Source organism: Balaenoptera musculus, chromosome 1, assembly GCF_009873245.2.
Source record: "Balaenoptera musculus isolate JJ_BM4_2016_0621 chromosome 1, mBalMus1.pri.v3, whole genome shotgun sequence".
NCBI classification, from domain to species: Eukaryota; Metazoa; Chordata; class Mammalia; order Artiodactyla; family Balaenopteridae; genus Balaenoptera; species Balaenoptera musculus.
In genome coordinates this window covers 67783622-67809358 of record NC_045785.1, presented here as the reverse complement: position 1 = coordinate 67809358, position 25737 = coordinate 67783622, and the positions used below count along the sequence as shown (strand labels likewise).

Here is a 25737-nt window from a genome sequence, read left to right as displayed (position 1 = left end):
TTCTAGTGGAGATTCCAAAGATGCCACTCTTCTTTTCAAATCCAGGCTGTCCACTGTGAATTTTATAACACCAACAAGAAGAGGAAGCCTGCCAAATGTCTCAATGTCATCTGACTTCTATGTCAGCAGCTATTCTCCAGATGATTTTTAGCAGTTTAAATATGACGTGGAACCTTATCTTTTTTATGGTTTTATTAAAAATGGAAAAGGTCCTGCTGCTGACAAGTTATTTTCCAGAATCTGCTATAATCTGTTAAAATAATTAAGAAATCTAGAAAATTACTGCTGTTCTTTGTTTATCCTGTATGACTATGTGCTCCATCCGTACTGTGGATAATTTTTTACTCTCATTTATTTTAATACTACAGAAAAGTTTGAGAGAAAAAAACAAACTGGAATACAAAAACCAAAAACAACATAGGGGAGGGGGAATTGGATTAAGGTAGTCAAAGGTACAAACTTCCAGGTATGTAATGTAAAACATGATAAATATAATTTGCACTACTGGATGTTATATATGAAAGTTGTTAGGAGAGTGAATCCTGGGACTTCCCTCGTGGTCCAGTGGTAAAGAATCTGCCTTACTGTCACTGTTTGCAGATGACATGATACTATACATAGAGAATCCTAAAACTGCCACCAGAAAACTGCTAGAGCTAATTAATGAATATGGTAAAGTTGCAGGATACAAAATTAATGCACAGAAATCTCTTGCATTCCTATACACTAATGATGAAAAATCTGAAAGAGAAATTATGGAAACACTCCCATTTACCATTGCAACAAAAAGAATAAATACCTAGGAATAAACCTACCTAGGGAGACAAAAGACCTGTATGCAGAAAACTATAAGACACTGATGAAAGAAATTAAAGATGATACCAACAGATGGAGAGATATACCATGTTCTTGGATTGGAAGAATCAACATTGTGAAAATGACTCTACTACCCAAAGCAATCTACAGATTCAATGCAATCCCTATCAAATTACCAATGGCATTTTTTACGGAGCTAGAACAAATCATCTTAAAATTTGTATGGAGACACAAAAGACCCCGATAGCCAAAGCAGTCTTGAGGCAAAAAAATGGAGCTGGAGGAATCAGACTCCCTGACTTCAGACTCTACTACAAAGCTACAGTAATCAAGATAATATGGTACTGGCACAAAAACAGAAACATAGATCAATGGAACAAGATAGAAAGCCCAGAGATTAACCCACACACCTATGGTCAACTAATCTATGACAAAGGGGGCAAAGATATACAATGGAGAAAAGACAGTCTCTTCAATAAGTGGTGCTGGGAAAACTGGACAGCTACATGTAAAAGAATGAAATTAGAATACTCCCTAACACCATACACAAAAATAAACTCAAAATGGATTAGAGACCTAAATATAAGACTGGACACTATAAAACTCTTAGAGGAAAACATAGGAAAAAAAAAAAAAAAAGAATCTGCCTTACAATGCAGGGCACATGGGTTCGATCCCTGGTCAGGGAACTAAGATCCCACATACCGCAGGGCAACTAAGCCCGTGCCACAACTACTGAGCTTGTGCACCTCAACTAGAGAGCCTGTGTGCTGCACACTACAGAGCCAGGGCGTTCTCGACTCCACATGCCACAACTACAGACCCCACATGCTCTGGACCCCACACGCCACAACTAGAGACAGAAAAACCCGCATACCACAACTAGAAAGAAGCCCGTGCACTGCAACGAAAGATCCCGCATGCCTCAACGAAGATCCTGCGTGCCACAACTGAGACGTGACACAGCCAAAAAGTAAATAAATAATAAATAAATCTAAAAAAGAGAGAGTAAATCCTAAGAGTTCACATCACAATAAAAAAATTTTTTTCTGTATTTCTTTTTTTTTGTATTGCCTATTTCACCATTTTATTGTTTTATGTATTTTGTAATACAACAGGTTCTTATTAGTTATCTATTTTATACATATTACTGTATACATGTCAATCCCAATCTCCCAATTCATCCCACCACCACCACCACCCTCCCCGCTTTCCCCCTTTGGTGTCCATATGTTTGTTCTCTACATCTGTGTCTCTATTTCTGCCTTGCAAACTGGTTCATCTGTACCATTTTTTTAGATTCCACATATATACGTTAATATACGATATTTGTTTTTCTCTGACTTACTACACCCTGTATGACGACAGACTGTAGGTCCATCCACGTCTCTACAAACGACCCAATTTTGTTCCTTTTTATGGCTGAGTAATATTCCATTATATATATGTACCACATCTTCTTTATCCATTCATCTGTCGATGGGCATTTAGGTTGCTTCCATGATCTGGCTATTGTAAATAGTGCTGCAATGAACATTGGGGTGCATGTGTCTTTTTGAATTATGGTTTTCTCTGGGTATATGCCCAGTAGTGGGATTGCTGGGTCATACGGTAGTTTTATTTTTAGTTTTTTAATGAACCTCCATACTGTTCTCCATAGTATCAATTTACATTCCCACCAACAGTGCAAGAGGGTTCCCTTTTCTCCACACCCTCGCCAGCATTTGTTGTTTGTAGATTTTCTGATGATGCCCATTCTAACAGGTGTAAGGTGATACCTCATTGTAGTTTTGATTTGCATTTCTCTAATTAGTGATGTTGAGCAGCTTTTCATGTGTCTCTTGGCCATCTGTATGTCTTCTTTGAAGAAATGTCTATTTAGGTCTTCGGCTCGTTTTCCGATTGGCTTGTTTGTTTTTTTAATATTGAGCTGCATGAGCTGTTTATATATTTTGAAGATTAATCCTTTGTCTGTTGATTCGTTTGCAGATATGTTCTCCCATACTGAGGGTTGTCTTTTCGTCTTGTTTATGGTTTCCTTTGCTGTGCAAAAGCTTTGAAGTTTCATTAGGTCCCATTTGTTTATTTTTGTTTATATTTCCATTACTCTAGGAGGTGGGTCAAGAAAGATCTTGCTGTGATTTATGTCAAAAAGTGTTCTTCCTATGTTTTCCTCTAAGAGTTTTATAGTGTCTGCTCTTACATTTGGGTCTTTAATCCATTTTGAGTTCATTTTTGTGTATGGTGTTAGGAAGTGTTCTAGTTTCATTCTTCTACATGTAGCTGTCCAGTTTGCCCAGCACCACTTATTGAAGAGGTTGTCTTTTCTCCACTGTATATCCTTGCCTCCTTTGTCATAGATTAGTTGACCACAGGTGCGTGGGTTTATCTCTGGGCTTTCTATCCTGTTTCACTGATCTATATTTCTGTTTTTGTGCAAGTACCATATTGTCTTGATTACTGTAGTTTTGTAGTACAGTCTTAAGTCAGGGAGTCTGATTCCTCCAGCTCCGTTTTTTTCCCTCAAGATTGCTTTGGCTATTCAGGGTCTTTTGTGTCTCCATACAAATTTTAAGATTTCTTTGTTCTAGTTCTGCAAAAAATGCCACTGGTAATCTGATAGGGATTGCAGTGAATCTGTAGATTGCTTTGGGTAGAATAGTCATTTTCACAATATTGATTCTTCCAATCCAAGAACATAGTATATCTCTCCATCTGTTTGTGTCATCTTTGATTTCTTTCATCAGTGTCTTACAGTTTTCTGAGTACAGGTCTTTTACCTCCTGAGGTCGGTTTATTCCTAGGTATTTTATTCTTTTCTTTGCAACGGAGAATGGGATTGTTTCCTTAATTTCTCTTTCTGATCTTTTGTTGTTACTGTAGAGGAATGCAAGAGATTTCTGTGCATTAATTTTGTATCCTGCAACTTTACCAAATCCATTGATTAGCTGTAGTAGTTTTCTCGTGGCATCTTTAGGATTATCCATGTATACTATCATGTCATCTCCAAACAGTGATAGTTTTACTTCTTTTCCAATTTGTATTCCTTTTATTTTTCTTCTCTGATTGCCTTGGCTAGGACTTCCAAAACTACGTTGAATAACAGCTGAGAGAGTGGACATTCTTCTCTTGTTCCTGATCTTTGAGGAAATGCTTTCAGTTTTTCACCATTGAGAATGATGTTTGTTGTGGGTTTGTCGTATATGGCCTTTATTATGTTGAGGTAGGTTCCCTCTATGCCCACTTTCTGGAGAGTTTTTATCATAAATGGGTGTTGAATTTTGTCAAAAGCTTTTTCTGCATCTATTGAGATGATCATATGATTTTTATTCTTCAATTTGTTAATATGGTGTATCACATTGATTGATTTGTGTATATTGAAGAATCCTTGCATCCCTGGGATAAATCCCACTTGATCATGGTATATGATCCTTTTAATGTGTTGTTGGATTCTGTTTGCTAGTATTTTGTTGAGGATTTTTGCATCTATATTCATCAGCGGCATTGGTCTATAATTTTCTTTTTTGTAGTATTTTTGTCTGGTTTTGGTATCAGGGTGATGGTAGCCTCACAGAATGAGCTTGGGAGTGTTTCTTCCTCTGCAATTTTTTGGAAGAGTTTGAGAAGGATGGGTGTTAGCTGCAATTTTTTGGAAGAGTTTGAGAAGGATGGGTGTTAGCTCTTCTCTATGATAGAATTCACCTGTGAAGCTATGTGGTCCTGGACATTTGTTTGTTAGATGATTTTTAATCACAGTTTCAATTTCATTACTTGTGATTGGTCTGTTCATATTTTCTATTTCTTCCTAGTTCAGTCTTGGAAGGTTATACCTTTCTAAAAATTTGTCCATTTCTTCCAGGTTGTCCATTTTATTAGGGTAGAGTTGCTTTTAGTAGTCTCTTATGATGCTTTGTATTTCTGTGGTGTCCGTTTTAACTTCTCCTTTTTCATTTCTAATTTTATTGATTTGAGCCCTCTCCCTCTTTTTCTTCATGAGTCTGGCTAAAGGATTATCAATTTTGTTCACCTCCTCAGAGAACCAGCTTTAATTTCATTGATCTTTCCTATTGTTTTCTTTGTTTCTATTTCATTTATTTCTGCTCTAATCTTTATCATTTCTTTCCTTCTACTAACATTAGGTTTTGTTTGTTCTTCTTTCTTTAGTTCCTTTAGGTGTAAGTTTAGATTGTTTATTTGAGATTTTTCTTGTTTCTTGAGTTAGGAGTGTATTGCTATACACTTCCCTCTTAAAACTGCTTTTGCTGCATCCCATAGGTTTTGGATCATCATGTTTTTGTTGTCATTTGTCTCTAGGTGTTTTTTGATTTCCTCTTTGATTTCTTCAATGATCTCTTGGTTATCTAGTAATGTATTGTTTAGCCTCCATGTGTTTCTGTTTTTTATGTTTATTTTCCTGTAATTATTTCTAATCTCATAGCGTTGTGGTTGGAAAAGATGCTTGATATGATTTCAATTTTCTTAACTTTACCGAGGCTTGATTTGTGACACAAGATGTGATCTATCCTGGAGAATGTTCCATCTGCACTTGAGAAAAAAGTGTATTCTGTTGTTTTTGGATGGAATGTCCTATAAATATCAATTAAGTCCATCTTGTTTAATGTATCATTTAAAGCTTGTGTTTCCTTATTTATTTTCATTTTGGATGATCTGTCCATTGGTGAAAGTGGGGTGTTAAAGTCCCCTACTATGACTGTGTTACTGTCGATTTCCCTTTTTATGACTGTTAGCATTTGCCTTATGTATTGAGGTGCTCTTATGTTGGGTGCATAAATATTTACAATTGTTATATCTTCTTCTTGGATTGATCCCTTGATCATTATGTAGTGTCCTTCCTTGTCTCTTGTGATAGTCTTTATTTTAAAGTCTATTTTGTCTGATATGAGAATTGCTACTCCAGCTTTCTTTTGATTTCCATTTGCATGGAACAACTTTTTCCATCCCCTCACTTTCAGTCTGTATGTGTCCCTAAGTCTGAAGTGGGTCTCCTGTAGACAGCATATATATGGGTCTTGTTTTTGTATCCATTCAGTGAGCCTGTGTCTTTTGGTTGAAGCATTTAATCCATTCACATTTAAGGTAATTATTGATATGTATGTTCCTATTACCATTTTCTTAATTGTTTTGGGTTTGTTTTTGTAGGTCCTTTTCTGCTCTTGTGTTTCCCACTTAAGAGAAGTTCCTTTAGCATTTATGGTAGAGCTGGTTTGGTGGTGCTGAATTATCTTAGCTTTAGCTTGTCTGTAAAGCTTTTGATTTCTCCATCAAATCTCAATGAGATCTTTGCCGTGTAATCTTGGTTGTAGGTCTTCCCTTTCATCTCTTTAAATATGTCATGCCACTCCCTTCTGGCTTGTAGCCTTTCGCCTGATATCAGCTGTTAACCTTATGGGAGTTCCCTTGTATGTTATTTGGCGTTTTTCCCTTGTTGCTTTTAGTACTTTGTCTTTAATTTCTTTTTTTAAAATAAATTTATTTATTTATTTTTGGTTGCATTGGGTCTTCGTTGCTGCACGCCGGCTTTCTCTAGTTACGGCGAGTGGGGGCTACTCTTCTTTGCGGTGCGCGGGCTTCTCATTGTGGTGGCTTCTCTTGTTGCAGAGCACAAGCTCTAGGTGTGCAGGCTTCAATAGTTGTGGTGCACAGGCTTAGTTGCTCTGCGGCACGTGGGATCTTCCTGGACCAGGGCTCGAACCCACGTCCCCTGCATTAACAGATGGATACTTAACCACTGCGCCACCAGGGAACTCCCTTGTCTTTAATTTTTGTCAATTTGATTACTATGTGTCTCGGCATGTTTTTCCTTGAGTTTATCCTGCCTGGGACTCTCTGCGCTTCCTGGACTTGGGTGGCTATTTCCTTTCCCATGTTAGGGAAGTTTTCAACTATAATCTCTTCAAATATTTTCTCGGGTGCTTTCTCTCTCTTTTCTCCTTCTGGGACCCGTATAATGCGAATGTTGGTGTGTGTAATGTCGTCCCAGAGGTCTCTTAGGCTGTCTTTATTTATTTTCATTCTTTTTTCTTTATTCTGTTCCACAGCAGTGAATTCCACCATTCTGTCTTCCAGGTCATTTATCCATTCTTCTGCCTCAGTTATTTTGCTATTGATTCCTTCTAGTGTAGTTTTCATTTCAGTTATTGTATTGTTCATCTCTGTTTGTTCTTTAATTCTTCTAGGTCTTTGTTAAACATTTGTTGCACCTTCTCGATCTTTGCCTCCATTCTTTTTCCGAGGTCCTGGATCATCTTCACTATCATTATTCTGAATTCTTTTTCTGGAAGGTTGCCTATCTCCACTTCATGTAGTTGTTTTTCTGGGGTTTTATATTGTTCCTTCATCTGGTACATAGTCCTCTGCCTTTCCATTTTGTCTATCTTTCTGTGAATGTGGTTTTCATTCCACAGGCTGCAGAATTGTAGTTCTTCTTGCTTCTGCTGTCTGCCCTCTGGTGGATGAGGCTATCTAAGAGGTTTGTGCAAGCTTCTTTTTTTTTTTTTTTAAAAGCTCCAATTTCCTATTTCAAACATCTTTTATTTTTTTTTAATTTTTTTTTTTTTTAAAGTTTAATTTTTATTTATTTATTTATTTATGGCTGTGTTGGGTCTTCCTTTCTGTGCAAGGGCTTTCTCTAGTTGCGGCAAGCGGGGGCCACTCCTCATTGCGGTGTGCGGGCCTCTCACCATCGCGGCCTCTCTTGTTGCAGAGCACAGGCTCCAGACGCGCAGGCTCAGTAATTGTGGCTCATGGGCCCAGTTGCTCCGCGGCATGTGGGATCTTCCCAGACCAGGGCTCGAACCTGTGTCCCCTGCATTGGCAGGCAGACTCTCAACCACTGCGCCACCAGGGAAGCCTGTGCAAGCTTCTTGATGGGAGGGACTGGTGGTGGGTAGATCTGGGTGTTGCTCTAGTGGACAGAGCTCAGTAAAACTTTAATCCACTTGTCTGCTGATGGGTGGGGCTGAGTTCCCTCCCTGTTGGTTGTTTAGCCTGAGGTGACCCAGCACTGGAGCCTACAGACCCTTTGGTGGGGCTAATGGCAGACTCTGAGAGGGCTCACACCAAGGAGTACTTCCCAGAACTTCTGCTGTCAGTGTCCTTGTCCCCACGGTGAGCCACCGCCACCCTGTCTCTGCAGGAGACCCTCCAACACTAGCAGGTAGGTCTGGCTCAGTCTCCTATGGGGTCACTCCTCCTTTCCCCGGGTCCTGATCGCACACTACTTTGTGTGTGTCCTCCAAGAGTGGAGTCTCTGTTTCCCCCGGACTTATCGACGTCCTGCAATCTAATCCCGCTAGCTTTCAAAGTCTGATTCTCTGGGAACTCCTCCTCCTGTGGCTGGATCCCCAGGTTGAGAATCCTGACATGGGGCTCAGAACCTTAATTCCAGTGGGTGGACTTCTGTGGTATAAGTGTTCTCCAGTTTGTGAGTCACCCAACCAGCAGTTATGGGATTTGATTTTATTGTGATTGTGCCCCTCCTTCCATCTCATTGTGGTTTCTCCTTTGTCTGTGGATGTGGGGTGTCTTTTTTGGTGAGTTCCAGTGTGTTCCTGTTGATGACTGTTCAGCAGTTAGCTGTGATTCCGGTGCTCTTGCAAGAGGGATGAGTGCATGTCCTTCTACTTGCCATCTTGAACCAATCTCCTTTCCCTATTTCTTTAATTTTGTATCTATATGAGATGATGGATGTTCACTAAACTTATTGTGGTAAACATTTCATGATGTATGTAGGTCAAATCATTATGCTGTACACCGTAAACTTACACAGTGCTATATGTCAATTAAAATAAAACTGGAATCAAGAAACCCATAATTTCAGAAAGTGAAAGAACTGAGTGAGCTAACATGATATTTTCTTGATTTTTCCCTCAATGTACCTTAATATTGAAAAGAGTAGCAATGAAATCCACTGGAGCAAAAGAAAGGCTATCTGATCAATTCTTGATATGTTATAACTTACACAAGTTTGCCTATGTGAAATAGTACATGCACAAAACAGCCTGATACTATGTCACTACTCAAAACAATAGTTCCACAACAGTTGTCGGTGGCTTTCCCTGTTTATCAAAACTTCTTATATGCCATGATTGGCCAACATAACAACTGTGATTCCTAACTGGGAAATACAGCTGCCAATGCAAAACAAGTAATAGAAGGAAAGAGAAAGGAGTAACAGCACTTTATACCTTTTTTAGGAGAAGAAAGAAGTAACTGGATTACCCAAAGGGCAAAAAGTAATTAAGGGTAGGTCTGCAGTTATGGCGACTTTAATGGGGCCACTAGAACCGCTGGTCACTCTGCACATTATACAAAGGCCCCTGGCCGATGGGACAAGTGGGGGCAGGACTCCAGCCCACATCTTAGGCCTACATCTTCCTGGAAGAAGTTGAACCTTTTTCTTATCACAAACGTGCCCTTCCCAAGAGGCTACATGGGCCTTTATCTAAATCAAACAAAGGCCTTGGATGGGCTAGTGCAGGTCCTGTATTTAGAAATCCAAGTGGATAAGATATAACTCTAATACAAAAAAGGCAAAGGCAAGAAGCAGGAATTTCCCTTGTGTGTGGCACCCCAGCAATTTTCATTATACTGCTTTCATCTCTGAACCGATTTTGACTTGCATATATAACACCACTTACACTTCATTTTGTAGTTTTGTTAAACACTTTGAAATTAAGATTATGAACCTTAATGCGTGAGAGAAAATTACAGGGCAAATTTCTCATATGTTCTGCAATTTGCAGTCTGTATATTTAGAGGTCTGAGTATACAAGTTAGGCCTGTAATTCACGTCACTCCCTAAAAATAAACCCTCAGGGAGTTTATCCTCTGACCACAGTGATTCTGCAGGAAAGGAAAAGGACAAGGTCATAGAGTGTCAACTCTGGGCTGTCTGACGTTTGACATAAGATGATAGGTTGAGGTTATTTCCTCTTGCTGCTGCGCTCTTTCAATATCGCTAAATGTTCTATCTGGCTGCTTACCAAAAGAGAAGAAAAACGTCTCTCTAGCGGTCGGGAGGTCCCACTTTACAGCTTTTCCTGTTCTCTGACAGAGAATTTGTGCAGTCAGTACTAGGCTGGAAAAATCTCTAATTTCCCCTGAAATCCTATGCATAAGTGAGCAGAAAGAAAGATGGATAAAATATTTAAACTGTACCAGTCAATGTTTCCACAATCTCCTGCAAACAAGTAAATTTGATTATGACTTCTTATAATTCTCAGTGGCTCCCTGTTGCCTAAGGTATAAAACAAAGACCTTCAAGATTTATCTCCTGCCCACCTTTTTAGATTCATTTCCCACCACTCTCCTACATATACTGTGTTCCCAAGACATATCAAACAACTTATAGTTCCCTAAACAGGCTCCACTCTACACCTTGATCCATATTATTCCCTCCACTGGGAATGCTCTTTTCTCACGTTCCTGGTGGACTGTCTTTCAAGTGTCACACTTTTCTTTGTGTGACACCTCCACAGCACCTTCTAAACACATTATTACAGCACTTACTTCACTGTGCTATAAAATTTTTTAATACCTATCTCCAAAACTAGACTCTAAAAGCAAGAGTGAAATCTTCTTCATTCTTGTCTCTCCAGTGCCTTATATCATGTTTGACATATACCAGGAAATCAAATGTTTGCTAAATAAATATTCCAGGCCTAAGATTCTGAGTTCATTCTGTTCAAAAAATAGATTATAAAGAGGCCTAAACACATATCTGAAATATGCAAAGCGATGCTGTTAAGCTACAAAAATTCCTGGTTTGTTTTTAAGGGCTAAATTTGTTCCTACACATCATTATAAAAGAATTTCAAAGTCCTTTGCTTCAGCCAAAAAAAACAACATTTATCAAACTTATGGCTTCAGAGTTGCCTGCTAACATGGTTATTGCAAACACATACTATTCTTTACAGAATATGTAAGCATACAACAACATGGATGCAACTAGAGATTATCATACTAAGTGAAGCAAGTCAGAAAGAGAAAGACAAATATCATATGATATCACTTATATGTGGAATCTAAAATATGACACAAATGAACCTATCTATGAAACAGAAACAGAATCACAGACACAGAGAACAGACTGGTGGTTGCCAAGGGGGCAGAGGGTGGGAGAGGGATGGATTGGGAGTTTGGGATTAGCAGATGCAAACCAGTATATATAGAATGGATAAACAAGGTCCTACTGTATAGCACAGGGAACTATATTCAATATCTTATGATAAACCATAATGGAAAAGAATATGAAAAAGAATATATATATATATATATATATATATATATATATATATATGTATAACTGAGTCACTTTGCTGTACAGAAGTAATTAACACAACATTATAAATCAACTATACTTCAATCTTAAAAAAGAGAGAAAATATAAGCATACAAACTACAAAGCCCAATTAATTTTAAAAGAAATCTAAAGTATAGATTAAACTTTATCTGTTGTAAACCATATCAACTAAATAATATGCCCAAGAAATTGTAAGCAAGCTTCATTTGTCATTAATCAGGTTTATTTTTACACTGGTATTAAATTCAGCAATCTGGTCCTGCCCTAATAATCTAACCAAAGTGAGTAAAAAATAATCTTAATTCCTGAATGCACTGTTACAGAAATAAACTACCAAACTGCGTAATGATGTATACTCTGCATGATATGATGATAAGATAAGTCTCCTAAAATATAACACCATTCCTTGGTGTTAGTTGTTGTGACCAACTAAAGTCTTATTTTTTCCAAAATAATTCAAATAACATAAATTTCTGTTTAATATAAAAAATATATATACTTTTATTGTGTAATATTTGATATCTACAAAAACTATATATAGCATAAGTGCATATTTTGAATCAAAATACTAAAACAAACATTTGTGAATCTACTACCCATTTACAACCACTTTTCTTTTCTTTTTCTTTTTTTTCTTTTTTTGGCTGCACCGTGTGCCTTGCTTCCCAATCAGGTATCGAACCCAGGGCCCCAGCAGTGGAAGCACAGAGTCCTAACTACTGGACCGCCAGGGAATTCCCTACAGCCACTTTTCAACATTTACAAAATTATTTACTTATTAAGGAAAAAATAATAAAATCATGCAGAAGACACTACTGTAAATATTATCTCCTTACCTGATAATCATGAATCTCCAAATGAATTTCATAGATATTCAGCAAAAACAGCAGCAGATAACCAAAGATAACCAAATGCCCCAAACCCTTACCTTAGGCTCTTAAACAGACTGAGGGCACTTCAGTTGCGAAGTACGGGAAAGAATGGAAGTGGGAACGAAAAGTTAAAAGAAGGATCTTCTGCTTTGTAGAGGGAGCTTAAGCTCTGAGTTTCACAAAATAGCTCAGTATTGAGGTTTATACTAATCTATATGGTATTCTAACTGCTTCCTAAAAGTCTTAATTGGCCAATCAGACCACAAGTAACCTGAAAACAGGCACTTTAGTCCTTATTTCGTCTGCACGTCATCACACATAAGGCATACAATAAACAGTTAAATAAATATTTGCAAGGTGACTTTTAAGCTTTAATTCATCTTAGCAGTATTCACGAGTCCCTACATCAACACTCTTGTACCTAACTGGGAGCCTACAGCAATAGGGGCACAGTCTTTGATTCTGTGTAGTGGGCCAGCTAACTCATGGTCCTCCTTTCTACACAGCTCTCTTCAGAGGCAAAAAGACTCTAAGAATCTATCCAGAGCAGTAAGATGGGGGGAAAAAAAGAAGGAAAGAAAAGAACGCATAAAGGTCGGAAAAAAGCATAAGGGTTGGAAAGAAAGAAAGAAAAATAAACAGGTTATCATTCATAGATACGTGGTCTAGATAAAAATTCCAAAAGAACCCATGACAGGGACTTCCCTGGTGGTCCAGTGGGTAAGACTCCATGTTCCCAATGCAGGGAGTCCGGGTTCAATCCCTGGTTGGAGAACTAGATCCCATATGCATGCCGCAACTGAGAGTCCGCATGCTGCAACTAAGAAGTCCACATGCTGCAACTAAGAAGTCCGCATGCCGCAACTAAGAGTCTGCATGCTGCAACTAAGAAGTCCGCAGGCCACAACTAAAGATCCCATGTGTGGCAACGAAGACCCCACGTGCCGCAACTAAGACCCGGTGCAACCAAATCAGTCAATCAATCAATCAATATTAAAAAAAAAAAAGAACCTATGACAAATTACTGGTGGCAGAACTAAGAGTTAATAAGAGTTGTTGATAATATTCAAATGCAAATATCAACAACATTTTAGATACCAGCAATAAAAAATTAGAAAATAAATTTAGAAAAGATACCATGTACAATGACAACAAAACTATAAAGGACTTAGGAATGAAGATATATAAGACCTCTGTGGAGAAAACTATAAAAAACTATGAAAGACATAAAAGACTTAAGTAAATGAAGAGCCATATCATGTTTGTAGATGAAAACATTAATATTATGAAGATATAAATTCTCCCACAAGCCGACCTAAAAATGCAAAGCAATAATCAAAATCTCAAGAGGGGCTTTCATGAAACTTGACAAGCTGTCCTAAACTTCACATGGAAAAGCAAAGGGCTAAAAATAGCCAAAGCAATCACAGTGCGGACTTCCCCGGTGGTGCAGTGGTTAAGAATCTGCCTGCCAATGCAGGAGACACGGGTTCAATCCCTGGTCCGGGAAGATCCCACATGTGGCGGGGCAACTAAGCCCATGCGCCACAACTATAGAGCCTGCGCTCTAGAGCCCACGAGCCACAACTACTGAGCCCGTGTGCTGCAACTACTGAAGCCCGCGTGCCTAGAGCCCGTGCTCCGCAACAAGAGAAGCCACCTCAATGAGAAGCCCACATACTGCAACAGACCCAATGCAGCCAAAAATAAATTAATTAATTAAAATTAAAGAACTTAAAAAAAACAGAACACAGTGAATGGACTCACCCCATCAGGTGTCAAGATTCATTATAAAATTTTATAAAGCTACAGTAATTAAGACACCAGAAACCAATGCAGAAACAGACAAACAGAACAAAACAGAGAGTCCAGAAAAGACACACATATAAGACAACTTGACATATGACAGGGGGCATCTCAAATCAGTAAGAACAGGATACATCATTCAATGAATGGTACTGAGGCAACTAGTTATCCAAATGTTTTTTTTTTGTTAAAAAAAAGAGTAATAATATACATTTAAAAAATCAGCTCCTGACTGCTTCCACAACAGGCAGAAAAAAATGATTCAAAGCATGTTGAATTATACAAAGGAATAGCATCAGCAAAAAAATGGCAAAAGAAAAACACTGAAACTTTACTAAAAACCTGGAGTTGATTATAAAACTAAAATCTTAGAGAAGAATTTCAGTTTTGGAAGAGACCTAGTCTGGCTGGAATATATGTGAAACAGTAAAACAAACAGGTCAGAAAAGTGGTCTGAGAACCTGGGAATGACAAGATGAGAGCTCTGCATCACGAAGATAACTCCAGAAACAAGGTACAGATTTACCAGTGGGGAGAGAGGCTGGAGGTAGGAACCCTATTAGGGGATTATTAAATCCCAGCAAAATATAATGAGGGTGCAGAGAAAGGGGAACAAACGACAGCTATATTATGGAGGCAGAATTGACAGAACTTACTAGATTACTGGATGTGCTGGCAAGGAGTATATCCACTATCATTTTTTGTTTTCCTCCTACGCATATGGCAAGACCAAGGATCAAGTAAAGTCAAAAATCTTAGCTACATCTAAAATAAATACTTCCACAAAGTATTTGTCCTTCAGATGGCAGTTTTCTTTTCTAATGCAGAGAAAAAGTAGATTTATAAAGAGCATCTTTTTTTACTTTCCCAAATAAATAACTTTGAACATGGCTTAAATACCTTGTTTCAGGAAATGCAAACTTATGTTACTACTAAAATATGAGAAAAATAAATTTCCAGAAACAAATAAACGCTGTCTGGAGCATAACTGAACAATATCATTGTAAAACAAGTTATGAACATGTGATAGCATCTACCCGTAACCATGTGTTTTTTTAAAATAAGAGCCTATTCAAAAAGATTTATTCAGAGAACTAATTACAAAGAAAATTTCCATCAGTATCAGAAAGAACACACACTTTGAAAAGATACCACATGTAACATAAAAGTCCAGAGTATTAGAAATGAGTTCATTTCTGCTACAACCAACAACATGACTGAACCGAAAGTGCAATAATTAAAAGAACAACCAGGACACAAAATTCATATTTTAAGATTAATCTTCTAACAGGTTAAGAAAGAGTCAAATGTGGGCTTCCCTGGTGGTGCAGTGGTTGGGAGTCCACCTACTAATGCGGGGGACACGGGTTCAAGCCCTGGTCCGGGAAGATCCCACATGCCGCAGAGCAACAAACCCGTGCGCCACAACTACCAAGCCTGCACTCTAGAGCCCGTGAGCCACAACTACTGAGGCCGTGTGCCACAGCTACTGAAGCCGTGTGCCACAGCTACTGAAGCCTGCATGCCTAGAGCCAAAAATAAATAAATTTAAAAAAAGAAAGAGTCAAATGTATAAATTGAACAAGAATACATACAGGGATGATAAGTCAATGGCATTTAATCTTATTGCCTGTTTCATAGGGCAAATATGATCAAATACTGGAAATTTCATAGGAGTCAAACTAAAAGAAGAACTTCAAAGAAAATGATAAGTACACAATTCAGGAGAGTGTCTGCCACTTGAGTAGACAGAGTGATATGAGTGGGAGATCGGTTAGGTGGATTCTATGGTGATAAACCATGTATTTTTTAAACAGTCTTAGAACAGGCCTCATAAAAATGCCAGAATATATATGAATGGATAACAAGTGTTTACCATGTACCTATGCTAAAATACGATATACATGTTATCTCATCTCATCTTCACAATTCTATGAAGCTGATCCTAATATAGTCCTCCAGCTTACAGATGAAGAAGATGAATCTAAGAAAGGTCAAGGCTTGCTTAGGTTTCATAGCTAGTAAAAGTGGTAGAGCCAGGATTTGAACCCATGTTTGTTTAACTCCAAAGCCCATATTCTTAACCACTAAGCTATACTGTTTACAACTGAAAACATATTGCAGTCTTTTGGTTGGGTCTTCAAAAATTATCATTTAACAATTATAATTTAACAACTATCTGAAAGACAGAAACTACAAATAAATGTAACACTTCTACATGCTGTTAGCTAGAAGAAATTGTACACAAATGGAAATGTACAGCAATATTATTTAAAGTCTCTGTGCATACCCTCCTGACTCTGTCTCACTCTGAGTTACAGTAGCAGGTGTATACGAAACACGCCAGAAAAAGAGTGGTGACCTAAATTTAACTCCCAGTGCTACGAACAGCACGGAAGGGCATTTATGAGTCATAGGCGTCCCACATGCAGATAAAGTGTGCTGCCCTCTAGTGACTTCAACACCTTGCATTTAACAATAAGTGGTCTCTTGTAAGTGAAGGGAAATGATTTTTTTTTTTAATTAGAGAACTAAAATCTTTATCTTATTTAATAATCAGAAGAATAGAACAAATAACTTTTGTTTAAGCCAGAAGTAAACTTTTTGCTGTGTAAGAGAAAATACAGAACTATACCCAGTGATGATTCATTAATTCATAATGATTAAGGAAATATCAGTACAGAACATGACAAAAGATGAATTAGAGAATACAGGGTGGTTACATTTTATACAAGGAATTCATGCCTTAAAACATAATTCAAACCCTGCCTAATTCAAAGCTACTTTCCTATAGGAATAAATGTAAAGAAATGCTGACATACAACTATTGTACTGTATTTCTTTTCTCAAGCATAGTTTCAAAGCACAATAAATGACTATAATACGGTCTGTTTTTAAGAATGTTTTAAAAACACTAAGTATTTGTAGTAAAGTTTTTTGTATCACTATCACTTCCTTCCCAGATATCAAAAATATTTCCTATTTCAACACAGATGATAACTTGGCTTAGGGGTGCATTAGAGTTGTGACTTTAGAGTCAGGTTGCCAGAGGTTTCTGTCATTTTTTAAATATAAGGGCTCCTGCTTCAATTCTGCTCTTTTATTTTCTTAGCATTAGTTCCAATATTTCCAGGATGCTCTGTACTAAATTAACAGCAGAAGTGTCAGCAGTTATTTGAGCTTCTTTATCACATTTAATTTAATGACCACTTGGATGATTATATTACAGAATATAAAAAACATTCTAAAGTTAACAATAAAAGTAAAATCAACAGCACAATAATCACCAAAACCATTTGCAGAAGTTCCCATGCATGTGAACAATACTATGGTTCACTGGATACTGACATAGGATACTCAGTATTTCTGGTTACCAGCTGAAGTGGCACCACCTTGGGTAAACACAATTTGTAATTCAGCGTGTCCATGAGCTTTGAAACTATGAGATTCTTAATGAATTAAAAAAAATTTTTTTTGACATTTGCATTATTTAAAATTTTTAGTATGAAATGCTATTTTGCACTTTTTCAAATTCACAAAAAATTACTTAAAATTAACTTAACAGAATCACACTGTATTTTTACCAGCTTTATTGAAGTATAATTTACAAACCATAAAACTTCCCCATTTTAACTGTACAATTCAATGAATTTTAGTAAATGTATAGAGTTGTGCAACTATCACCACAATCCAGTGTTAGAATCATACTTTTTTTTTTTTTTGGATTTAATTGTGTTGTAATCTTTATTGGAAGGTATGTAACAAGATGCTGTAACCAACGCTTTTAAGCTTCTGAATAATACTTCAATTTTTTTTATTTTCAATTATTTTCATAAGTCATTGATTAAACAGTGGACTTATTTTTTAAAAGCTTCAATTTGCTATTCATTTCCCGTTCCAGATTCTTCCCAAACTACTTACTGGATGTTGAACATTTAAAATATCTGTAGGGCTTTCCTGGTGGCGCAGTGGTTGAGAATCTGCCTGCCAATGCAGGGGACACGGGTTCGAGCCCTGGTCTGGGAAGATCCCACATGCCGCGGAGCAACTGGGCCCGTGAGCCACAACTACTGAGCCTGCGTGTCTGGAGCCTGTGCTCCACAACAAGAGAGGCCGCGATAGTGAGAGGCCCGCGCACCGCGATGAAGAGTGACCCCCGCTTGCCACAACTAGAGAAAGCCCTCGTGTAGAAACGAAGACCCAACACAGCCAAAAATAAATAAATAAATAAATATTTAAAATATCTGTAGAGCAAGTTAAAGTTAAATGCCACTTGTCACAGCTTTCATTATGGTTGCTTTATTTTAATGATCTTTATGGTTTGTTTACCTGAAATTCTGATTTTGCTTTTAGTTTAGAAGGTATCAATAATGTCTCTGTTAATTTTAAAAAGGCATAGACAAATATAAAATATTAATTTCTGATAAAAACAAAATCTCTTTTGTGACAAAACATGCAGAATAGCTTTTTGGCATTGTCCAGTTAAGCAAATAAAAAGACAACTTTTCTATTACATGTGAATATATTATGCATAAATTAAAAAACTGTTGGAAACTAAAAACACAGAAGTATACGGATTTTTTTCAAGGTTGGCCTAATTACTTCTCAAAAATAGGAAAGGCTCTAATTAATAAAAAATTAAAACTACAATAAGGATAATTTATACGACAATGTCATTGCCTTTTTTGTGCTGTGAAAATGTTTTATGTGTCCACATGAAATTTAATCATTTTAAGATTGTATTAAAGGGAAACGTGGATCTTTACATAGTTGCCCCTTCTGAGACTCAAAAGATTGACAAATTACTGAGGTCACTAATTTTGTGGCTGCCCTTAATATTTTTTAAACAAAGAATTTGAAGAGTTAAAATACACAAGAAAGAGTGGATGTAACAGTTTTATGAAGGTGGTCAGAATGTGGTTTCTACTATGAACAATAATTTTTTTTTTTTAAAGAAACGCTATGATGATTTTTTAAATTAATTCATCTATTATTTACTTTTGGCTGCATTGGGTCTTTGCTGCTGCGCACGGGCTTTCTCTAGTTGCAGCGAGTGGGGGCTACTCTTGGTTGCGGTGCGCGAGAATCATACATTTTTTAAACTCTGTTATTAACTTCACCTACCTAAACTAACCAAATAACTCACAATACTGACAAGTCAAAAATATTTTTGGATCTGCTAAAGAGGATCGATATAATTTACTTTCAACAAACACATTGTTATCAAAAAAGAAAAACTCTAAGACGATTTTAAACATACTAAAAGAATCATGCTGAGGAGGATTTAAACTGTCCTCCTATAGTCCACAATGTTAACTTGGCAAACTACTTACTACTTACTATAAACAGTACAAATGAATGCAAAATTAAGTAGAGCCCCCGTTTATATTTTGAATTCCAAAGTTAGAGAAATAAGTTTTGCTGAGGCTCTTATAGTCAATAAAACCTGACACATGTGCCTTTCAAAACTAAAATGATTTATTTGCAAGTAAGTGTAAACCAGCCATGAATACTTGATGGCAAATACCTACCTGCAAAAAAGCTCAGCACTGACAATATTTCCAAATAATGTGAATTGATATTAAATCTTTTTCAAAAAAATTCCATATAATATTTTCTTAAATTAACTAGTTAAGTACATAAATACACACATATTTTGGCATGATATATAATAAAGTCTCCCATGATCTCTTTATGATCAAGATGAAAAAAATGTGAAAGTAGAAACAGTTGAATTTATAGGTTATTGCACAAGTTGCTAAGGCTACTTGAAAGTCATGCCTCAGATCTTTGACTCTGGCCCTGTCCACTTTAAAATATGGTATCGTGATATAGTAAGTAATATATATTTATCATGGTTCCTGGCACAGAGCTTCTAAAACTCTTGAAATTTCCTGAGTGATGGGGGTGAGAGGAGTATCTTTTGCTATTCATAATAAGCCTCTTTCAACTATACCTGAGTTTATGTTGATGAGGTGACTCTTGGAGGATGGGGGATGGTTGCCAAGGGAACAAACCCTCTGATTATAAAGTTGGAACTTTCAACTCCAACCCTGACCCCTGAAGGGAGAGAGGCTGGGGATTAAGTTAATCACCAATAGCCCTGTGATTTAATCAATCATGCCTACATAATGGAATCTCCATAAGAACACTAAACTGTAGGGTTTAGAGAGCTCCAGGTTGGTGAACACATCCCGGTGCCGGGAGAATGTTGTGTCTGTAGGGGGTATGAAAGTTCTACACCCATTCCCCATACCATGCCCTATGCACCTCTTCCATTTGACTGTTGCTAAGTTATATCTTTCATAAAAAACCAGTAATAGTAAGAAAAGTGTTTCCCGGAATTCTGTGAGCCATTCCAGTAAATTATGAAGCCCAAGGAGGGAGTGGTGGGAACCTGATTTACAGACAGTTGGTCAGAAGCATGGGAGGCCTGGATTTGCGACTGGCATATGAGGGGGGACAGCCTTGTGAGATGAGCCCTTTACCCGTGGAATCTGTGCTAACTCTGGGTAGTTAGTGTTCGAATTGAATTAAATTGCAGGATACCCAGTTGGTGTCCAAGGAGAACCGGAGAATTGCTTGGTGTGGAAAATCCACTCATTTGGTGCCAGAAATTGTAAGTAGAGGGAAATAAGTTTTCCTTTAAGCATTTTTTGTTAATGGTTTCAATGAGAGCACTGATGACCAACTAGACCAAACTGAACAAACCAGAAAGTGATAGAAAGCTGAAAGGGATATCAAATCAAAATCTAAAACTATCTTAATTCAGAATGATGACTGAGAAATGACAATTTAGTAGGAATAATAAACGTAACATCTAAACCTTGGGTCCAAAAACACAACTGCACAGGAACAAATGAAAGAAGATGTGGCTTAATAATAACATCTAACAGTAACAACAAAGAACTTAAAAGTTTTAGTTAACCATTAGCTCTACATTAGCAATGTTACAAGTTAATGTAGTCCTTAGGCTCTGTAATTATAATGTCCAGAATTTCTAGTTCAAGATGACAGAGCACAAGCATCTACTTCTCCAGACTTCCCTGGTGGTCCAGTGGTTAAGACTCCACATTCTTAACTCAATGCAGGGGGCCCAGGTTAGACCCCTGGTTGGGGAACTAAGATCCCACATACCACAACTAAGCCGGTGCACCACAACTACTGAGCCCGCACGCTGCAACTAGAGAAATCCTCACACTGCAATTAGAGAAGCCTGTGTGCCGCAATGAAGATCCAGCACAGCCAAAATAAATAAATAAATAAATAAAACATTTTTTAAAAAAGCATCTACTTCTCCTTCCTAAAGGCCCATTAAAAATGACAGGAAGAGGGAATTCCCTGGCGGTCCAGTGGTTAGGACTCCGCACTTTCACTGCCGAGGGCGTGGGTTCAATCAAGCCACGTGGGGTGGCAAAAAAAAAAAAAAAAAAAAAAAAGACAGGAAGAAAATAACAGCCTCACTGGAAAACATGGAAAAGGTATCACCAGACCAGAAATTTTAAAGAATACCTTGAAATTGGCCAATGTAGGATCAGGTAGGTCCTATCAAACCACAGCTTAATATCCTAGAGGTAAAAATGATGGTCTTCCTCAGAGAGTTCCAGAGAAGTTCCAAACTCCAACCTAATAAACATTGTTACCCTGTTCCCTAGACTTTATATTTGTTAATATAATTTAATTCTCATAATTACTTTGTTAAATAGGTACTACATGCCCATTTTTCAGATGAAGAAGCTGAGGCTTAGACAAGTTATATAATCACACAGCTAATAAATGGTGAAGACAGAATTTGAACCCAGTTAGTCTGAATCTTGAGTTTGTACTTTTAGCTATTATGCAGATATAGGCCAAAAGGTAATCCACCAGAGTAACTCATTAAAGCGCTACACTAAATTCAGCTGGCACAGTTGGGCCCTCTCTCCCTATTCCCTCAGGTAAATACAGCAGTTCACATCTTCAGTTCCTGGATTAAACCTTGATAACTCCCTTCTATAAAATGCGTGAGGGACTTCCCTGGTGGTCCAGTGGTTAAGACTCTGCCTTCCAATGCAGGGGACGCAGGTTCGATCCCTGGTCAGGGAACTAAGATCACACATGCCATGGGGCAACTAAGCCTGTGCACTCTAGAGCCCACACGCCACAACTAGAGAGCCCATGTGCCGCAGATACTGAGCCTGCGCTCTGAAGGCCACGCGCCGCAACAGAAGATCCCACATGCTGCAACGAAGATCCCGTGTGCTGCAACTAAGACCCGACGCAGCCAAATAAATGAATAAATAAATATTTAAAAAAAATAAAATGCGCGAAGTCTGTCTAGACTGCCTAGAGGGCCTGAGAGAGGAGGAAAGATGCATGAGTTCATTGCAGATCCCCAGATAGATATGGAGGAAGAAAAAATTTAAAGGAAAGGAAGATCCACACTAAATAAATGATACCACCACCAGAAATAAGGTTCCTTACTTCAGCAGCTGTGGGGATTCCAGACTACCTGCTCCAAGACATTTCTTACAGGGAACTTTGCCACAAAGAGTTCACAGTCAATCCTCCCATTCAGAGAACATGTCTGTCTTGTAAGTGGTGAGGCAATACAGCACGGTGGTTTATGGACTCCAAAGCCAGCCGCCTGGGCCCAAATCTAAGTTCTGTCACTTAATAGCTATGTAACTCTGGGGAAGTGATTTAATACTTCTGTACCTCTCTCCCCGTCTGAAAAATGAGGATAACTATACTTACCTCATAAAAGTTGTAAGGATTAAGTGACATAATTTTTACTTAGAATTGTGCCTGACTCAGAGAAGAAACTATGGGCCTTAGCAAAGGCCCTGGAACGTGGTGACATGCAAACAATGGTAGCTGTCAAATATTAAGTCCATGGGGAAAGGAGAAAACTTAGATGACTGCTAAAAAATCTTCCAACCTTGAAAACCTATCAAAATCTTAGGAGAAAAAAAATTTGATTTTATCAAATAAGACAAAGCAAATTCCAAAACAATAAAGTATTCACTGAAGTCAGATCAATACTTGGTTTAAATTCACCCCTGAGCCTCTGAAGGCATTTGTTAGCCTCTCCTTATTTATGACTACTAATTATAAGTTGCCTCTCATTAATATACATTAAATGTGTAAAATGAATTTGGATTTAGAGAATGAGGAGAGTTAACCGACTTTCTAAGCAATTTTGATTAATATCAAATCACAGATATAACAGAACTACTTCCCTACTAGAGTCCTGGCCATAGATTCAGCTCTTTGAATCCAGAAGTTCCAAAATGGAAACTTGCGATATAGAAGAACATCCAAATAATTCCCAAAAAGGAACAAAATATAACAGCTTCATGTCAACTGGAATCTCCAGGGCAATAACAGGCCAAGGCACTGCTAGGCTGCGGGGAAAAGCCAGCCAGCCTAGTAGCCACTGACAGCTCAGGTTAAGACATGGGTGGGGTCAGGAACTTATTACAAACCTAAGCTAACCAAATGGATAGATTGATGATGAGTCCCACTCTAGAAATCTTACCCATTTAGAGTTCCAAATTAACAACAATTTCCTCAGAAACAACTTGAAGGCCCCAGAAATTAAGCCATCTGCCCAGGGGTCTTCTTGTCCAGATGCAATGTAAACCCAAAGCAGACCCTCTGGGCAATAGCCAAAAAACCTTTATTACCTAATAAACAGAAGAAATCAGAGATGGTTTCCACCAACCTCTATGGACAGTAGAAAAAAGAAACTCTGGGCATGCCAAACAGAACGAAATCCGAGATGCATATTAGAAGACTAACAAGTACAAGAACTACACATCTACATGATCCTTATCATGAGGCTAGACAGAAACTGCAAGCAGAAGATTAGAACAGTGAGGTCAAATCCTCCATTCCTAGAATAAAAGAATAAAAGTCTCAGGCCCTTTTCCTCTTCCTTCCTTATATTTATAATTTTTTCCTACTTCTTTTTCTCTGTGGCTTTCTTTGCTACTTAACCACTTTGCTATCTCTTCTAGTTGTTCCATTCCCATTTTTACATTTGACTTCTTTTAAAAATGCTTCTGGGAGGGGGGAGGAATTAGGAGATTGGGATTGACACATATACACTATTGATACTATGTATAAAATAGATAACTAATGAGAACATATTGTATAGCACAGGGAACTCTACTTAATGCACTGGGGTGACCTAAAGGGGAAGGAAATCCAAAACAGAGAGGATATATGTATATATATAGCCGATTCATTTCTGCTGTACAGTAGAAACTAACACAACATTGTAAAGCAACTATACTCCAGTAAAAATTCATTTACAAAAATGCTTCTCTGTTCTTTTTCCTACTATCATAAATGCCATTCTAATAAGTTACAAAAGAAGTTGTGTAAAAAAATATATAAATAGAAACCTTTGACAAATTCTATTTGTTGACATGAATACTGTCTACTTTTCTTCTGGTCTGAATCTCCATGTCAAAATATTATACCTATGCCAAAAGCAGAGAAACTATTAAAAAACTATTCATTCAAGTCTAATGAATAATTATTGGTGACAGTAACAGTATGAAAAAGCAAAGACTGAAATTAAGGGAGAGGTTTCACATAACCCTCACTGTAACATATAGACAGAAATTCATAATTCTAATACAAGTGAAATCTTTTACCTAAATTCAAAATATATAAATATGTAAACATCTCAAAATGCAGCCACTTTCAGTACTTCATGTTCAGAAATAAATGTGGAAAAACTTAACAAGCCTTAACAATTTTTTCTTTATTAGAAAAATAAATCCTCCTCAAATAAAAAAATTTAAATTACTTTTAACAAAAAAATATATATAATGTAATTTTATTTTATTTCATTCTTTGGATGATTTACTGAAGTCAAGGAAGCTTTTTTTTGGCCGCGCTGGGCAGCTTCCAGGATCTCAGTTCACCAACCAGCCCAGGCCATCGCAGTGAAAGCCCAGGATCCTAACCACTAAGCCACCAGGGAACTCCCGGAAGCAATTTTAATCATTCTTTCCTTGGAAGACTTCACTGAAGAAGTCTCTTCAAAGTTCTTTTTTCTTTAAAGTAGGAAACAAAGGTAATGGTATATATTAACACATGTATTGACTACTTACATCAAAATGTAGCCTGCAACTGAAATGGGGGCAAGAAATAGAATGACTTAAAATACTTTAAATGTAAGTCATGAGCTACGTGCCCGTTTCTGAGGTAGTGTGTCTCTGTCCCATTTTTATATTATTATTTTTTTCCTCCCTCTAACACTTTAACTGGGATTCTTTCACTTAGAATGTAATTTTAAAATAATGTTACAATCCTATCTATGGTAAGTACTTGAATTTATGTCAAAAAGTTCACTTGAAAAGTTAAACTGAAAGAAAAAACCAATAAATATGATAGTACTCTTTTTCTCTTGGCTATTTTCTAAAAAGTATGTAACCATATTAATATACTTAAGCCAATGATTCCAAGAATAGAAAAGAATAAAATCACACATTTCATAAAAACCATATAAAATAACCACCTTACCCATATCATTAGCAAGGGAATTAGGATCAGATGCCCCTAGGGTAGCTTCAAACTCCTCTTGGAGACGATATGCTCTTTGCAGCAGAGCTTCAAGTTTATGGATAAATTCAGTACTAATAATATCCTATAAGGAGAGAAAAAGTACACACAGCAAATATTAGATTCTAATGTTAAAATTCTAAACGCTTTCCACTTTTAAATGAAAGGCAGAAAAGTGAGGGATATAAAAAAATACTGTTGGGTGGTGAGAATACTGTGATATAAGTCAGGAGGCCTGGGTTCTAGCTGTGCCTCAGCTAAAATCACCTCCATTTCGTAATCTGTAAAATTAAGGAGTTGGACTAGATCTCAAAGTAAGGTTCTCAAAGTAAGGTCCCTGAACCAGCAGCATCAGTATTA

The 25737-nt window shown here is 37.4% G+C and overlaps 1 protein-coding gene across 4 annotated transcripts in view; it reads right to left on the bottom strand.

Moving 5' to 3' along the window:
* Nucleotides 1–25737, bottom strand: part of MIGA1 (mitoguardin 1) — a 95800-nt gene that overhangs the window by 33945 nt on the left and 36118 nt on the right. For all 4 annotated transcript variants that reach the window (XM_036829198.1, XM_036829211.1, XM_036829206.1 and 1 more), the window contains exon 7: nt 25339–25462. In XM_036829198.1, the coding sequence (XP_036685093.1) occupies nt 25339–25462 (124 nt within the window). The remainder of the gene's footprint in view (nt 1–25338; nt 25463–25737) is intronic.